This window comes from Podarcis melisellensis, assembly GCF_964234715.1.
Source record: "Podarcis melisellensis genome assembly, chromosome: 8".
NCBI lineage: Eukaryota > Metazoa > Chordata > Lepidosauria > Squamata > Lacertidae > Podarcis > Podarcis melisellensis.
Window position 1 is genome coordinate 9,803,082 of NC_138540.1, and position 18,793 is coordinate 9,821,874.

The window sequence follows — 18,793 nt, forward strand, 5'->3', positions numbered from 1 at the left end:
GCCGGAGCTCCTGACCTCACCCGACTCCCTGCCTTGGACCTCACTTCAGTTTTGACGGACTGCCTCCGTACTGCACCCTCAACCTCGAACTGGACTCGGACCTCGCCTCACGGTTAATCCCCGGGACCAGCACACTAGTTCAGTCCTCAGTATCCCCGGGACAGAATGAGAAAGACCCCTATTTGCAACTCTGAGGTCAAAGTAGATTTCAGTGTTGTTAGATAACCTGTGTCCCTTTTTCCTCTCTCTTTTCCCAAAATAAACATGCTTCTACCCTCTCTGCAATGCAGCAGTCATTGGGTGAAATGTCCAATAGGTGGCAGCAATCTCTCTCCTATTCACTTGGTGACACATTGCCTGCTACAGTCATGAGCCGCTTGGGTTATAGTGGAACCAGTTTGATTTTCAAGCCAAAGGAGGCCGAATAAACAGCGCGTCGTCTTTCCTGCCCTGACGGTGCAATGTGCCAGGCAGATCTTTCCAGGTGTGAAGTCCTGACCATCTAAAGCTTCTGAAAGTCCCTGACAGTGAATGCGAAAGATGAAACACCGTATTTTTCGCTCCATAAGACGGACTTTTTCCCTCCTAAAAAGTATGGGGAAATGTGTGTGCGTCTTATGGAGGCGAATGCAGGGGGGAGGCAGGCAGGAAAAGCCCCCAAGAGCCGCACACAAGCTCCGCGCGGCTCTTGCAGGCTTTTCCCCAGAAGGGACTGACGCGGCCAGTCAGTCCCTTCTCTATCCTCATAGAAAAGCCCGCAGGAGTTGCATGCTCCTTAAAGGGCGCGCGGCTCCTGTGGGCTTTTGTGGGAAGTAGGGGAATTGCCATAGCCACGCGCACCGTCTCCCGGCTGGAGAGGCTGTGCGCGGCTAAAGAAGCCAAGACAGCAAGTGGGATGGATCCAGCTTCTTGTCTTGGCTTTTTTGCTCTTTGGGGCTGGGGGGGGGACCCGGGCTTCTCCCGGCAGCCCCGAGAAGCTCTGGGAGAAGCGGACAGGTTGCGCTCAGCCTTTCCGCTGCTCTTTGGGGCTGGGGGGGGAGAAATAATATTTCCCCCCCTTGATTTCCCTCTCTAAAAACTAGGTGCGCCTTATGGTCCGGTGTGCCTTATGGAGCGAAAAATACGGTAATTGTGTTCTTCTCAGTTTTACAAATATGGGTGAGAACATGAGAAGAGCCTTCTGAATCATGTCAATGGCCCATTTGGTCCAAGATGGAGGGAACCTGGAAAGGAGATGAGAACAGGAATAAGAGTGAACTGAGAAAGAGATGGTTTGCACCCACACGTGACCTCCTGTCTTCTGTTTGCCAGGATTCAAGCAGTCTTGCTCTTGAACATCTTTGACCAGGAGAGGACTGACCAGCAAAGGTGCTCTCAAGGCCCAGTCATCAGACTGGGGACCAGACTGACCCAAGAGCCATCAGGTTTCATAAATAATTGAGCATCTCCTTTTTAAACATTTTTTAAAATTGGTTTTCATACAATATTCAGTTCAGTTTCCATACACTATTCCCTTAGCATTTTGACCTCCCATCCTTATTTCCATTATGTTTCTCTACAAAGCCTTATAGCTACTGCCTTAAATATAATATTTATTTCTAGAACATATACAGTGGTACCTTGGTTCTCAAACTTAATCTGTTCTGGAAGTCCATTCCAAAACCAAAGCGTTCAAAAACCAAGTCACACTTTCCCATAGAAAGTAATGCAAAATCGATTCATCCGTTCCAGACTTTTAGAACCAACCCCTAAAACAGCAATTTAACATGAATTTTACAATCTAACGAGACCATGGATCCATAAAATGAAAGCAATCAACAATGTACTGCAGTCACACAATCAATTAATCAATCGGTAGCTGAACTGGGTTCCACACAGTAACAAAAACAAAACAAAAAAGCTGCAAAAACGCAAAATAAATAGCAAAAAAAGACAGACCTCAGCGTAACACTCAAATTGGAAGTGTGGCACTCAAAGTGGAAGCATAACACTCAAAATGGAGCACATTCGGCTTCTGAAAAAGGTTCGCAAACCAGAACACTTACTTCTGGATTTGCAGTGTTTGGGTTCCAAGTTGAGTAACAAGGCATTTGAGAACCAGGTACCACTGTATCCTACATTACGTTCCTTTGTCATTCTCATTCCTTTGCTTATATTTCCAGTCCTGCCTGCAATTTCATTTGGCTATAATAGTTTCTCAGATAATCTGGAAAGGGCCTCCACTCTTCCCCAAATATTCCATCTTTTTGGTCACTTATTTTTGCCATCAATTTCACCATCTCCATGTAGCCCAGTAGCATCTCCTAGCTATAAAAACTTGAGAACTTTCTCACTCTCTATGTGTGTGTGTGCCTGTGTGTGTGTATATATATATACATGCATAAATAAAATTTATGTACTGCTTGAGTGTCAAAAACAAGAACAACCCTCAAAGTGGTTTACAAAGAGACTAAAACAATGAAACTACAACTCCTTAGAACATTCAGAAGATAAAATCAGCAATCTGCTAAAAACAGATTAAAACACACATTGACATTCTACCTATCTGTGTAGGTTTGCCCAAACTGAAATGTATGTCCGTTCGTCCCCCACTGAATATATATTTTACTGAACCATGAAAGGGACAGAGGGAGACATACCATATTTTTTGCTCTGTAAGACTCACTTTTTCCCTCCTAAAAAGTAAGGGGAAATGTGTGTGCGTCTTATGGAGCAAATGCAGGCTGTGCAGCTATCCCAGAAGCCAGAACAGCAAGAGGGATTGCTGCTTTTGCTGCACAGCGATCCCTCTTGCTGTTCTGGCTTCTGAGATTCAGATTTTTTTTTTCTTGTTTTCTTCCTCCAAAAACTAGGTGCGTCTTATGGTCTGGTGCGTCTTATAGAGCGAAAAATACGGTAGTTCAAGGGTATCCTCGAAATTCCTTTAAATGTTCACAGCTCTGTGGAAATATACACCCTGATCCTCCAGATCAATAATGCATATTCCCAAGTCTCTTCCCCTACCGTTAAGAAAGGGAGAGAGAGAGAGAGAGAGAGAGAGAGAGAGAGAGAGAGAGAGAGAGAGAGAGAGAGAGAGAAATATACTCGGAGTTGAGAGTGGATTTCATGCTTTTTATTCAGCTCATAGTGGTGAGGAGGAATGGAAGTTCCCCCAGAATGTCTGCTTTATATACATTATTTACATAATAGGCCCGACGTGATTGGCTAATTCTGGGATTCACCTGTAGGCCAATCAGGTTGTGGATTCACTTCCACCTGGAGCTGGATTGGGTGGCTCCTGTGGACCAATCAGACTGCTGCATTCTGGACCCTATTGTTCTAGGACCAATCAGACTGCTGCATTCTGGACCCTATTGTTCTAGGACCAATCAGACTGCTGCCTTTTGGATCCTATTCAACTCAGTACATAAAAGAAAGAAAGAAAGAAAGAAAGAAAGAAAGAAAGAAAGAAAGAAAGAAAGAAAGAAAGAAAGAAAGAAAGAAAATGTTTTGCCTGGTGTCAAGAGGCAGGTAGTTCCAGAGTGTAACGCTTGAGACTGGCATTGAGAAATGCTTGTGCTTCTTGAGCAATCCCTTCAAGAGGCAATTCAGGCATGGTCCATAGCGTCTCTTGCCTTCTTTTCCTAACAAGGGAAAACACTCCCTGTTGTTGACACTGCTCCTAGCGCACTGTTGTGCCGTCAAGCATCAATACAAGGTGGAACAATCAGATAAGCTCCTTTATCTCCAGCTGCAGGTTTCCCATTAGTCAGAAACCTTCTGCTTCAACTCTCTGGGGGGATAAGTGGCACCTTTGAGTCCTGCTTGTCACCAAGAGCTTATTTTGGAGTGGTCTCCTGGAGCATGAGAGAATGCTAGTTATGTCTGCTTGGTGGGTGGGGTGTTAGACATCAATATGCCCCAGGAAAATAAGATCTCCTGCTAAAAGAACCTGTGCCAAGTTCTCTATTTATGTTGTGAAACGGAGCTTTGCTGCGGTTCTTTCCCTGGGAGGCTCCCAAGCCGAACCCAGGGAACACCGCTGCAATCCCGTAAGAAAAGACAAATGGTCTCTAAAGAGAATTATCAGTGCCTGTTTGTGTCATTCCTTCCTTCGTAATTTTGTTCGCTGCTTTTCTGTGCTCAAAGAGGCTTACTGCTGTGATAGGAATTTTGAGGTTTTAGGTAAAGGTAAAGGGACCCCTGACCATTAGGTCCAGTCATGACTGACTCTGGGGTTGCGGCGCTCATCTCACTTTATTGGCCAAGGAAGCCGGCGTACAGCTTCCGGGTCATGTGGCCAGCATGACTAAGCTGCTTCTGGCGAACCAGAGCAGCTCACAGAAGCGCCGTTTAGCTTCCCACTGGAGTGGTACCTATTTATCTACTTGCACTTTGATGTGCTTTCGAACTGCTAGGTTGGCAGGAGCTGGGACAGAGCAACGGGAGCTCACCCCATCATGGGGATTCAAACTGTCGACCTTCTGATCGGCAAGTCCTAGGCTCTGTGGTTTAACCCACAGCGCCACCTGCGTCCCTTTGAGGTCTTAGTTATGTGTTAAATGTTCATAAGTGTACCAACCAAGCACATACATAGATCAGCACAGGGGGACCGACCTGGAACCATTTTTTATTCCAAAACTGTCCCAAACTGACCAAATGTTTTCTCTGCAAGGTCAAAGGAAAATGGAAAAGCCTCCCCATTGTTTTTTCCTTCACAAATCCTGTCTTAAGGGTATGTCTGTGTTTGAATAGAATGTGGGCCTGTGACATGGGCCCAGGAACTAAGTGTTTATCATTACTAAGTATTTATCATTACAAAAGACTGGCCAGGCTCCCCAGGCAATCCAATCAAGTAACCTGCCAGACAGGAGAAAAACAACATTCAAATTTCTGTTTTAGACCACCTTTTCTGTGATATAGGTATGATGTATCTGGGGTGGTGGTTTTAACCTACACCCCTTCTGTGATGTATGTATGATGTTTCTGGGCTGGTCTTGATCTACAGGGTGGCAATTTCAAAATGTCTATATAAGGCCTTGTGTCCAGATGTTCTGGGTTCTTTCTCCTTTCCTGCATGTGAGGGGAGCACCCTGTTGCAACAGATCAATAAAGATCAAGCTTACTAGCTGCTTTGCTTCTCAATATTCTCTGCTTGGCCTCTGTTATTTTCTCCTACCAATAGGGAACCTACATAAGGACTCTATATGGGCTCTCGGATATCCCATAAGGGGAAAGGGCAGAGATTTTGTTTACAACATACATGCGCATGCCACGCCTTTCCACAAAAGCTGGACAGCCGCCTGTCAGGGACGAATCCCGCATCGCAGCAGCGGGTTGGACTAGATGACCCTTGGTGTGCCTTCTACAATTCTATTTTTCTCTGCCCACCCACTCCTGCACATTGCTTTGCGAGGGCACAGCCTCAAAAAGTGACTGGTCGGTAAAAGGTAAAGGTACCCCTGCCCGTACGGGCCAGTCGTGTCCGACTCTACGGTTGTACGCCCATCTCACTTAAGGGGCCGGGAGCCAGCACTGTCCGAAGACACTTCCAGGTCACGTGGCCAGCGTGACGAAGCTGCTCTGGCGAGCCGGCACCAGCGCAGCACACGGAAACGCTGTTTACCTTCCCGCTATAAAGCGGAAACTATTTATCTACTTGCACTTAGGGGTGCTTTCGAACTGCTAGGTGGGCAGGAGCTGGGACCGAACGACGGGAGCTCACCCCGCTGCGGGGATTCGAACCGCCGACCATGCAATCGGCAAGCCCTAGGCACTGAGGTTTTACCCACAGCGCCACCCGGTCGGTAACTGGTTGGTAACTGAAGCAAATAAACAGACTGAGAGAGCTACAGCTACCCGTGAAATTGCCGCCTCAGTTGAAATTTCGTGTACTGTTCCTGGAGGGAATTGGTTCTTCGTATCTCCCTCATCCGCACAGTGAAGTGCATGGCAGCTGCTTCAGCAAGTAATGGCGCTGGCTGCCTCCTCATCTTCCTCCAGGGAACCAGGTTTGCCCTCTTCATCTGACACTTTGATTAATTAGCAAAAAGCGTGCTAAACGCCCTGCATATTAAAAGCCGAGGCGTCAAGCACTGCCTGTTGTTGAGAGAGGCCTGCTGCGCAACAGAGAAACGGGAGGCAGCGCCCTGTGGAGACCCGGAAGGTTCCGTGTCGGCTTCTGTCAGAAACAGGCACCGAGGGCTGGCGGGTTCAACAGGGATGCTTTGCAGGGGGGAAAGTAGCCGGAGGAGCGTCAACAAAATCTGCAACGTTATAAGAATTCTAAGGTCCCAAATATACAGTCATACATCGGGTTGAAGTAGCTTCGGGGTGAATATTTTCGGGTTGCGTTCTGCGACGACCCGGAAGTAATGGAGCGCATTACTTCCGGGTTTCGCCGCTTGCACATGCGCATACGCTCAAAATGACGTCACGCGCATGCGCAGAAGCGGCAAGACACGACACGCTTATGCGCAGATGCACAGTCACGTCTTACGTTTACTTCAGGATGCGAATGGGGCTCTGGAACGGGTCCCTTTCGTATCCAGAGGTTCCACAGTAAAAGAAACGTTCGTAAATGTACAAGGCAAACGCATACATAAATATATAAACGACGTTTCTGAAATAGTACAGGAGAGCAGTCCTGAAGTCGTTTTGACTCTCCCAAATTGACCTCAATTTTTTCTCTGCAAGGAGGAAGGAGATGTGAAAGCGTCTTTTGCTTACCTGTCTTAAGGGAGTATTTGTGTATGAATAGGGTGAGCCTGTGACCTGGTTTCAGGAATTTAAAGTATTTACCATCACAAAAGAATGGCCAGGCTGCCCAGATAAAACAGTTAGTGACCATTAACAGATATCCTGTCCAACAGGATTTCTGCTGTTGCCCGCCTCCTTCTGTGATGTATGTATGATGTTTTTGGGGGGTGGTCTTGAGCTACAGGGTAGGCAATTTCAAAAGTCTATATAAGGGTTTGCACACCATTGTTCTGGGTTCCTCCTCCCTCCTGCATGTGGTGAGTGAGGACCCTGTTGCAACAGTTGAATAAAGATCAGGCTTACTAATTGCTTTGCTTCTCAATAGTCTCTGGCTGGCCTCTGTTATTTTCTCCTACCGATAGGGAACCCACTTAAGGACTCTATACAGGCTCTTGGATAGGGACGCGGGTGGCGCTGTGGGTTAAACCACAGAGCCTAGGACTTGCCAATCAGAAGGTCGGCAGTTCGAATCCCCGCAACAGGGTGAGCTCCCGTTGCTCAGTCCTTGCTCCTGCCAACCTAGCAGTTTCAAAAGCACGTCAAAGCGCAAGTAGATAAATAGGTACCGCTACGGCGGGAAGGTAAATGGCGTTTCCGTGCGCTGCTCTGGTTCACGAGAAGCGGCTTAGTCATGCTGGCCACATGACCCAGAAGCTGTACGCCGGCTCCCTTGGCCAATAAAGCAAGATGAGTGCCGCAACCCCAGAGTCGGCCACGACTGGACCTAATGGTTAGGGGTCCCTTTACCTTTTTATGGGCTCTTGGAAATCCCATGGGGAAAAGGAGCAGGTTTTTTCTATATCAGCGGTAACAGGAGGCCTGCAGCTTAAATGAATATGTGTGTTTACATTCCAGGCGTCTGGGCGCAAAGGCAAAATTGTGCCAAGTCAGAAGGACCCCTGGAAATGTCCCGACCCCCCCACAATGCCCCCCACCTGTTTGAAGGCAGCGTGCCGAGAGGGCCATACTTGGTGGGCTCTGGGAGATCTCGGGAGCCTCACAGGGCCCTCCCAGAGCCCTAGGGTGATTTTCCTGGGGGCATGGGTGCCAACTTGAATAAAATATTGGGTCAACCTTCCCTTATTTGGCGAGAAACTCCCTTATTCCAGCGCCGTTTACTGCTGCTATCCCAGATTGTTGATATCACATATTTTCCCCGAATTTCAAAGGAAGCAGCTCCTCTCCCTCCCTGCCGGCCAGGGAGGCTCCTCAACTGCGTTGCTCGCTGCGTTGCTCACCCAATAAGGAGTCTAAGAACGACTGGGGGGTGGAGCTTGCATGCCTTGTGCCGATCAAATCGGCCGTGTTGCCTGGGGACTTGCCTTTGCTCAGCGCTTCCCAGCGGAGAGGTGATGGTGGTTTTCCTTGCTGCATCCCCTTTGCCGGGTTGCTGCGCTGTGGGAACCACCGCTTGAGGCTTCATTTGGCTGCTGGCTGAGCTTTCTGCCTTTGGGCCTTTGGCTTTACTGTGTGTGTGTGTGTGTGTGTGTGTGTGTGAGAGAGAGAGAGAGAGAGAGAGAGAGAGAGAGAGAGAGAGAGAGAGAGAGAGAGAATGTGTCACTTAAGGTGATAGTAGGAATGCTGTAACTTCACACACTTACCTTCACATAATGTGTAATTAACTTGGGGAATTTTTTTGCCGCAGGATGTTGTGAGGTCATTACTTTAGATTTACAAGGGGATCTGAGAGACGAATGGGAGATACGGATTGTCAGTATTAATGGACAGCTAAATAGAAACTTAACCCCAAAAGTTAGGACAAAGATTCAAATCCTGACTGGGTAACTTTGCTCACTAGTAACATTTTACCATGAAGACGAGATGGTTGGATAGTGTTTTCGAAGCTACCAGCATGAGTTTGATCAAACTGTAGGAGGCAGTGGAAGACAGGAGGGCCTGGGACAGGTGAGGCTGCTGATCCCTTATTTTGGCTGCTGATCCCTTATTTTCGAGGTTGCTGATCCCTTATTTTCAAATCTGAAAGTTGACAGCTATGTATTGGGGAGGGGGCAAGTAAGCCCCACCTGAAATAATCAATCGGACACACACCATTTGAATGGCAATGCCCATTAAAATAGGGAATTTATGCCTGGAGCCATGGAGGCTGGATGACGGGGGGGGGGGGGCTTGGAAAGCTCTTTTCATTCCTAGTTTTCTCACTGCAGCATAGGAACCAACTCCTGGGGGCCAAGGTCCCTTTGATCCCCCCCAAATTGGGAGGACCGCAGGGCTTACCTGGGTCCCCCAAAATTTCAAGCAAGTTGGCACTTCTGCCTTGCAGAAAGAGCTTTTTATTTATTTTGGGTAATAATTTTCATCGAATTTTCTGTTTTACAGTTTCAAATAAACATTTTGCAAACTTTAAAATATCCAGTGACTTCCCTTCTTCTCCTTCTGTGGTTCCATTTTACGTATCATACATGCCTGCATATTTTACCATAACCCTTCAAATCAATTTCCCACTTTTACATCCATCAAAAATTATTTACTCTGACGAATTTATCTTAATGCTGCCAGCATTTTCAGCTGTACATGCAGAATGAGCTTTTTAAGCCCTCGGGTCTCTGGAGGCTCTCGTGAGATCTCTCATGCAACCCCTTCTGGCAGTTCTTTCGCCCTCTTTCTATTGATTCGCTATATTTTCCAACGGAGCATGCGAGGCTGCGATCACATAAGTAAACTGCGCACCAGGTTTCGGGCCTCCTGTATGGAGGTGGCCGAGCCGTCACCTCAGGGCAGCACATTTTCAATGTGCTTTTGCGCCACAATTCTTTGCGAGAAAGTGCGCCGGTCAAATCGATCTTCATATAATCCCAGCGCTGGTTTTTGTTCGCTGCCACAGCCCCGTTGGTGAAATCGTGAATTATCTCCCGAATTAACTGCACGTGAAATTGGATAGACAGACTGGCTCAGCCCACCTTTTGTAGAAAAGATTTATTAATGGACTATGAAATATTAACAGAAAAGACAACAGAAAGAGCAAGAAAGTTGCTCGACAGGCTCTATGAAACAACAAATCCCTGAAGCATGATTTATACCCATGGAACTTCAGACTCCTTCCACTTGAATCAAATCCTCCACTGGGGGGCGGGGTGGGGGTGTGACATTTCCTGTGTGATAGGAATTTTATGGTCTTAGATATATGGTAATGTTCATCAGCGTACCAACCAAGCACATACATAGATCAGCACAGGAAGACTGACCTGGAACCATTTTGATTCCCAAACTGACCAAATGTTTTCCCTGCAAGGAGGGGGGAAGTCAGGGAGCCTTCCCATTGTCTCAGGAATTGAGTAATCAGCATTTTAATGGGTGACAGACTATCAGGAAAGACAATCAGAAAAGGCAAACAGATAACCTGGCAAACAGGAAAAACAACATTCAAATTTCTGTTTTAGACCGCCTTTTCTGTAATGTAGGTATGTTGTATCTGGGGGTGGTGGTCTTAGGTTACACCCCTTCTGTGATGTATGTATGGTGTTTCTGGGGGTGGTCTTGATCTACAGGGTGGCAATTTCAAAAGTCTTTATAAGGCCTTGCCCGCCATTGTTCTGGGTTGCTCCTCCCTCCTGCGTGTGGTGAGCGAGGACCCTGTTGCAACAGATCAATAAAGATCAAGCTTACGAGCTGCTTTGCTTCTCAATATTCTCTGGTTGGCCTCTGTTATTCTCTCCTACCAATAGGGAACCCATGTAAGGACTCTATATGGGCTCTTGGATACCCCATAAGGGGAAAGGGCAATTTTGTTTGCAACACTGGGTACAGGGCAGAAGATTCTGCCTGAATCTTTGTCTGTGTGTCTTTGAAGCAGGTTTTGGACCTTTGGACCCTCCCCAAAAATATGGTCTTTCCTTCAGCACCAGAGTTTCATTTTCTGACCCATTTTCATGCACCAGAAGTAGGAGACTATTTTGGCCTGGAGGGCCCCGACCCTTATCTAAGCCCAGCCCATGGTCCAGCTTTGATGTCAGGTGATTTATAGGTGGGCGGTCCCATCCACGGACCCATGGCAGGGCAGTGGGGGGGGGAGTGTCTGCTTAGCCACTGCGTTCTGCGCGGTACATGGACCCAGCAGAACTGAACTCTACCCCCACCCCACCCATCAGGAGATATTGGCCAGTGGAACCAGCTGGCTGTCAGCTGCCTGTGGTTTGGCCTGGCAGGTCTGGGGAAATAGCCTCATGCAAAAAATTGGGCCCCCTGGCAGAAGGTTGGCAGAAGGTTAAAATGAATTCGGGAGAGGGGTGGGGAATTCTTAGGAAGCAGCACAGCCACATGACGACGGAGCGTGCCCAGAGGGATTGGCTTGTTTTGACTGATTGCCTATAAGACACTCTGCAAGCCTTTTTGGCTGAAGAGCAGGGTACAAGTGGTCTAAATAAATGAAATAATAAATGAATTTGAGGATATGAATACTGCTTTGGAAGCAGCACTGCCTGCCTGCTTCTGTGCCGTTTTCAACATGTATGGTTGCAATCAGTTTATTGCTATTTTAAAAACAAAGCCTACAGTGTTCTCTCTGCTCCAGCCTATTAAAAATCTGTCCTACACTTTCAAATGTTTAGAGCAAGGGAGCATAAACAACAGAGTTTATTCCATAGTTCCTGTATTTTCATTACTGAAGGATGGTTTGATGCAGTGAAGTTTAATTGGCCTTGAAGCTTGCATGGGTCTCTATGGGCAAATGTTTATGGGATGGCCTTTGTGATTTATCCCATGAGGATGAATGACAGGATTGTATTGATATGATGCAAAACTCCTTTTTGGAACCATTGAAAATTTAGAAGCCCTGGGAATATCAGACTGTAGTTGGAAAACCCACTCTGCAATATCCGACCTCCTCCTTGCCTCTGTGAGCAGACCAACAGATGCGTATATTCTACAGCTCAGACTAGAATTGTCTCCTTTTCAGTCATTGAAGAGGGTTTTGTGAAGCTCCTGCGGGCAATAGTTGAATGGACAGTGTCCTCACTCAGCGCATTGGCCAGCCTGGAGAGGACAGTCACCTTAAACTTTTTGAAATCTTGGCCCATGAAGACATAAAGAACAGGGTTCATGCAACTGTTGGAAACAGCAATGGCCGTGACAATTGGTATTCCATTCTCAAGGACGGCTTTGCTGAGAAAGTGGTGCTGGGTTTCCATGAGGTTGAGCACATGATATGGGCACCAACAGAAGAAGAAAGTCATTATAATGGCAATGATGATTCTCAAGGGCTTTTTGGACTTGGCGAGGCGGTTTCTTTTCAGACGGACAATAATGATAATGTAACACACTGTGATGACAGTCATTGGTACTATGAAACCAGCCAGGAATCGCAGAATGGTGACTGTCTTGTGCCTCTTTTCATCTAGATGGTGGTGAGCTGGAAGGCTGGACAAAGAGTAGTTGTTAAAACAAATGACACGATCTTGAAATGCTGCTGTGTCCCGAAAAACAAGGGCAGGAGAACTCAACAGAAAGCCAAGAACCCAGATGAGGGCACACAGCAACCAAGCAATCTTAGGATTCCGGTGGTTTTGAGACCAGACTGGAAAAGCCACCGAGATGCAGCGATCGATGCTGATCATGGTCAACAAGAACACACTGGTGTACATATTCAGAATAAGAAGGAAGGTGTTGACCTTACACATTCCTTTGCCAAAGACCCAGTGGTAGCCCATGGCTGTGTAGGCAATGTTCAAGGGCAGGAAGACATTGAAGAGGAAGTCAGCCACCGCCAAATTCAGGAACCAGATGGCATTGACCGACTTCTTCATCTTGAGCGTGATGACAGAAATGACCAAGCCGTTGCCCAGGAGGCCCAGGATGCAAGTGACCGTGAAGATTAGGAGTGCAAGGATTCGAGTGACGAATGTAAAGTCTTGGGCTGATTCCTTCGTCCGGTGGCTTTCGTCAGTGGTGATGTAGTAGTCGTCATTGTAGTAGCGGCTTGAATCATCGTAGTAGTCCGTAAAATTATCAGGTAGATCCATGACCTGTTGGAACACAGATTGGTGAAAAAGTTAACTTTGTGCAAGCACGACTGCAGGGCAGACTCCAAAGGAGAGGAGCAGAGACAGCTGGAGACCCCTAAATTTGGCCCTGGTGGTAGACTCCTTGAATGATTGGGGAGAGCTCTATTCAAGCATGCTACTTGCATGTAGTGCAAGTGGGGATGAGCCCTATAAGGTCAGTGTGGTGTAGTGGTTAAGAGCCGTAGTCTCGTAATCTGGGGAACCGGGTTTGATTCCCCACTTCTCCACATGCAGCTGCTGGGTGACCTTGGGCTAGTCACACTTCTCTGAAGTCTCTCAGCCCCACTCATCTCACAGTGTGTTTGTTGTGGGGGAGGAAGGGAAAGGAGAATGTTAGCCGCTTTGAGACTCTTGAAGGGGAGTGAATTGCGGGATATCAAATCCAAACTCTTCTTCTTCTTCTTCTAACAGCCATGCCACTACACCCACCACTCTGCACAGGTTGGAGGGCAAAGTTTGGCTTCCCTGATCACCTGTTGGTTGCCTGCATAGCTGAACATGATGCTTGAACAGGTTTAGAGACTGCAGTTGTAGACAAGAGAGGCTAACTGACAAAAGAGAGGGAGAGTTGCAGTAAGGGCCGGCTCAAGACATTTTGCTACCCGAGGCAAAGGACAAGATGGGACAAGAGATACACAGTAAAATGCTTCATGGGAGATATTTGTAAGAGGAGTGTTGTGTGCTGATTGGCTAAGGGTGGAGTATGACCGCTGGAACAGGTTGTGGGGAAAGAGTGAGCTGGGTTTTCAGGGGAGAAGGAGAAGGGTGGTTGTTGTGGGTCCTGATGATTAGGGGATTAGCATTAGGGTTTGCATTAGGAATAGCATTTTAATTATATGTTAAAATACAAAGTATCCCAACACAGGTATTAGAAACAAATCACATAAGAAGCTGCTGTTTTCAGCTTTTACTTCAGTAATAAAGTTTTGCTGTTCCAAGCATGTCTCATATTTGGCCAAGCTATCAAGAGATAATGGTGTTTCTATGGTGGCAACAGAGCACCAGTAATTAGGAAATGGCTTGATGTTTTCGAAGGCCAGAACTGGAAGCCTTCTATTTATTTATTGTCTGATCTTCACCCTAAGATCCCAGGGTGCGTTACAGAATTAAAACACAATATTAAAAACCAATTAAAACAACCTGCAGCCGTAAAAATATAGCTGGTCCTAAAAATACATGCCTCAAAATAATTTTGCAAAAGGAAGTACAGTGGTACCTCGCAAGACGAAATTAATTTGTTCTGCGAGTTTTTTTGTCTTGCGAATTTTTTGTCTTGCGAAGCACGGATTCCCTGGGTATTAACGGTTTTAAGAAAAAGGAAACAAACTTGCAAGACGTTTTTGTCTTGCGAAGCAAGCCCATAGGGAAATTCGTCTTGCGAAGCAACTCAAAAAACGAAAAACTCTTTCGTCTTGCGAGTTTTTCGTCTTACGAGGCATTCGTCTTGCGAGGTACCACTGTAAGAGTTACGGAGAAGGTATACCGGTTTTACTGCGTATAAGACGGGAAGATATAAAACTTCATATATCCAATGAAGATTCCAAGCCCTACATTCCTGGAATTCCTTCCACCAGATTTTTCAAGCTACACACAATCAGCTCTCTCACTCTTGTTATCAGTGGTTGTGAAACTTTGAGTTCATTGGAAGTGTGTTTGGAGTTTTCCCATGGAAATATATAAACATGTGAATCGACCTTTTACTGAGTTAGACCACTGTTCCGTCTAGTACAGCACTGACCACACTGACAGCTCTCCTGAGTTTCAGGCAATAACCTTTCTGAGTCTTCCTGCATACAATTCTATGTTTGCATGAGTCCTGTCCGTTGATGCTGAGAATTGAACCTTGGACAATACAAAACAGACGCTCAGTCCAAAATCAATCAGGGCAGTCAAGACACCTTTCTCACCACTGCAGATTTCTCTTTGCAATGCACAGAGGAGTGTTGGGAGTGTTCTGGATAAAGGACATAAGGAGATTAGTGTGGCTTTTCCTTTGCCCTGGAGTGGTATACAATTCAGATGATGATAACTAATGACATCATTTGCAATATTCAAAACTGATGTCAAAGACAATAGAGATGTGCGTATGAAGAGGTAGTGCAGCCTGACCAAAAACCCAACAGTGTGGCTGGGAAACTAAGTCAGGATGAAGCATTCTAATTTACAGCTCTTTTCCTTTTGTCTCTGGCCGAATTCTGGGCTGAGAGCAGTGAAGTTTTTTTCAGATGCAGAGGCGCAGTTCTCCAGGGCCACAGGGGGTTATTGACCCCTTACTTAATTAAGTCCTACTGAGTTTGAGGGCCCCAGTGCCATCCTATTTGTGCTTACTCAGAAATAAGCCCCGCTATATTTTCTGTGTTTCTGAGCAGTTGTCCTTTTTAATGGACTCATTAGAGCAGTGGTGTCCAAACTTTTTTCAAAGAGGGCCAGATTTGATGAAGTGAAGGGCTGTGAGGACTGACCGAAGGGCTGTTGAGCTCTTTTTTTATATAATAATTTTTATTAAAGATTTTACATTACAAAAAATAAAATAAAAACAGAAAAAAGAAAAAATATCCAACAAAAATTGTTAAAAACAATCAATCTTTCCATCTCCTTATTTTTCATTTACTTGTTTTTCGGACCTCCTCATACCACCCTTTTTTGTATTCCAAATCAAATTATTAATTCAACAATTTCTTTCCCTCTTTTTGTTACCCAGATCTTATTCTTAAATTATTACAATCTTAGATTTTTACTTATATAAACCCATTTTTTCATATTCTTTTAACCCATCACAGCTAGAAAACACTTAGTTCCAATCCAACATTATTCTAAAATTCCTTAATTTTACAATATCCTTGTAAATAGTCTTTAAATTTCTTCCAATCTTCCTCCACTGACTCTTCTCCCTGGTGGCTGTTGAGCTCTTTTTAGGATTGAAGTTGTTGAGGTTTTTTTAGGATTTTACCCCAGGATATAAACTGCCACAGGTGCTGGATTAAACCAACCGGCGAGCCGGATTAGACCCCCAAAACATGCCTACATTAGAGGGTGTCTGGAAGCAAAGCTGTGAAGAAAGTGTTGGGAAGCTGCCGGGGAGAGGGGGGCATCAAGCAGGCCCCCAGCTGCCTCCAGCCACCAGCCGGCAGCTGGGCCAACTCCGGTTCCCGGAGCAGCATCAATCGGCGATACGAGCCTCCGAAAGTTCAGAACCTGTGCATGCTCTTATCAGCAGAGTAAATAAATCCTCACAACGGAAGTGGTGGACAGAGACATGTGTAAGCATTATTTACAGGTGTTTATTCAGCAAAGTTCAGGAATAAAGGAAAAACATGTCTGCTTCCCTTCATGTCCAGCAAAACAGCAGTATAGCAAAAGCAATATACAAACGGAAGTTCCCAGCAAGCCTGTGCTGGAAGTAAACAGGCATGTGACACACAACAGTCATGCTTGTTCCTTTTAAGGTGGAACGGAACTATATCCTAACATCCTCCCCCTTTCCGTGTAATCCGTAGTACCTGTGGTTCAACCCAATTGCAACCTCTGTACATAAACCTTAAGTTGCTCTCTGTTAACAACTTGAGACAACAGATCTGCAGGAATTTCGTTTCCTGGCATGTAGGACACCTGAATGTATCCTTTCTGAATACACTCTCTTGCTCGATGTAACTTTATCTGCAAGCATTTGGTTCTTTGCTTGCAACTTTCTGAGTTCAGCAAAGCCAAACAGGATCTATTGTCTTGATACACCTGTATAGGACATTTCACAGAAACCTTGATGTCCTGAAACAGTTGCATCAACCATTCACAATCCATGAGTGAAAATGACAGAGCATTGAGTTCTGCTTCACAGGAACTTAGGCTTACTGTCGTCTGCTTTTTGCACAGCCAGTCAAAGGTGTTGCCATGGTTTATGGTCCTATTACCTCCCCCATCCCGCAATTTTGCAGTTGCAGGCAATGTCAGGTCAAAGCCCAAGAAGACACACACACACACACACACACACACACACACACACACCTACATGGCAAGGCAGGCAGGCTGACTGTGGTTCCTCTGCCTTGTCAGAGTTCGCAGAGTTCTTCTCTCACCCACAAGGCTGCCTCAGCACATTTGCTAAACCACCAGACAGTGTATCCCAAATTAGAAGCCTCCAACTTCCTGACTCAGCTGCTGCCCACCATGTTAGCAGCGGCGAGAAAACAAGCAGGCAGCGAGAATGCCGGTGTCACAGGGCCAGGGAATAACTCCAACATGGTTTTCGTAAGGGAAAGTCCTCTTGTTTTACAGTGGAACAGCACAAAACAGGCTATTGAAGCAGCATTTTCAGTCTGTGTGCCAAAGGGGGCCTTCTTGTCTCCAACATTTCAGTGCCAATGAAAAAGACCAAACATTTGGTTGCCTGTGAATTGTAATTAGAAGTAGGTAGCCGTGTTGGTCTGCCGTAGTCGAAACAAAATAATTTCCCCCCCTTTCAGTAGCACCTTACAGACCAACTAAGTTTGTTATTGGTATGAGCTTTCGTGTGCATGCACACTTCTTCAGATATCTGAAGAAGATATCAGATATGATATTTGAAGAAGTGGGACGCAGGTGGCGCTGTGGGTTAAAGCCTCAGCGCCTAGGACTTGCCGATCAAAAGGTCGGCGGTTCGAATCCCTGCGGCGGGGTGCGCTCCCGTTGCTCGGTCCCAGCGCCTGCCAACCTAGCAGTTCGAAAGCACCTCCGGGTGCAAGTAGATAAATAGGGACCGCTTACCAGCGGGAAGGTAAACGGCGTTTCCGTGTGCAGCTCTGGCTCGCCAGAGCAGCGATGTCACGCTGGCCACGTGACCCGGAAGTGTCTTCGGACAGCGCTGGCCCCTGGCCTCTTAAGTGAGATGGGCGCACAACCCCAGAGTCTGTCAAGACTGGCCCGTATGGGCAGGGGTACCTTTACCTTTACCTTTAAGGTGCTACTGGAAAGGGGGGGGTTGTGAATTGTAAGGCAGAAAGCATCCATTGCACAAATGGACCGATCTTCTCCTCCACCCCTACTTCTTAATAATCTCCCCCATGATTTGTAATCGTCCATGATTTGTAGTAGGGTTGGGTTGCATTTTAATGCATACCTAATTCACACATCCCTAAACAACACGAGAAGGGGAACTACAGCTATCCTTTAACATCCACACATAGAATCATAGAATTGTGGGGTTGGAAGGGATCCTGAGGACCATCTTGGCCTACTCCCTGCAGGCAGGGAAATGTTGGACCAAGTCACCCAGTGAACTTCATGGCTGAGTGGGGTGCTGTGGTCTAAACTACTGAGACTCTTGGGCTTGCCAATCAGAAGGTCGGTGGTTTGAATCCCCACAACAGAGGGAGCTCCTGTTGCTCTGCCCCAGCTCCTGCCAATCTAGCAGTTCGAAAGCACACCAGTGCAAGTAAATAAATAGGTACCACTGCAGTGGGAAGGTAAACGACGTTTCTGTGTGCTCTGGTTTCCGTCACGGTTTTTCATTGCGCCAGAAGCAGTTTAGTCATGCTGGCCACATGACTCAGAAAGCTGTCTGTGGACAAACACCGGCTCCCTTGGCATGAAAGAGAGATGAGCGCCACAACCCCATACAGTGGTACCTCGGGTTACAGACGCTTCCCTAGGGTTACAGACGCTTCACAGACTCCGCTAACCCAGAAATGTTATCTCGGGTTAAGAACTTTCTTCAGAATGAGAACAGAAATCGCGTGGCGGCGGCACAGCAGCAGCGGGAGGCCCCATTAGCTAAAGTGGTACTTCAGGTTAAGAACAGTTTCAGGTTAAGAACAGACCTCCGGAACAAATTAAGTTCTTAACCAGAGGTACCACTGTAGTTGCCTTTGACTGGACTTAAGTGTCCAGGGGTCCTTTACCTTTACCTTTTACTTAGTTCAGCATTCTAACCACATCAACACACGGGCATCTCCCTCCCAAACTTCATGATATCCAAGGCTGGCCAACTTACCTTGGCACCTGAGAGTAAAATTCCACTAATAATAAATTAAACAACTGACAATTTGCAGCTCTTCCATCACGCC

At 46.4% G+C, this 18,793-nt stretch overlaps 1 protein-coding gene and 1 long non-coding RNA gene across 4 annotated transcripts in view; one reads left to right on the top strand and one right to left on the bottom strand.

Moving 5' to 3' along the window:
- The first annotated feature begins 6,709 nt into the window (after positions 1–6,709).
- Positions 6,710–18,793, top strand: part of LOC309376694 — an 88,827-nt gene continuing 76,743 nt past the window's right edge. The window contains exon 1 of the long non-coding RNA XR_014171271.1: positions 6,710–6,999. This is a non-coding gene — a long non-coding RNA (uncharacterized lncRNA). The remainder of the gene's footprint in view (positions 7,000–18,793) is intronic.
- Positions 11,328–18,793, bottom strand: part of CMKLR1 (chemerin chemokine-like receptor 1) — a 34,289-nt gene continuing 26,823 nt past the window's right edge. For all 3 annotated transcript variants that reach the window (XM_081923260.1, XM_081923259.1, XM_081923258.1), the window contains one exon: positions 11,328–12,716. In XM_081923260.1, the coding sequence (XP_081779386.1) occupies positions 11,625–12,713 (1,089 nt within the window). In that variant the 5' untranslated portion in view covers positions 12,714–12,716 and the 3' untranslated portion in view covers positions 11,328–11,624. The remainder of the gene's footprint in view (positions 12,717–18,793) is intronic.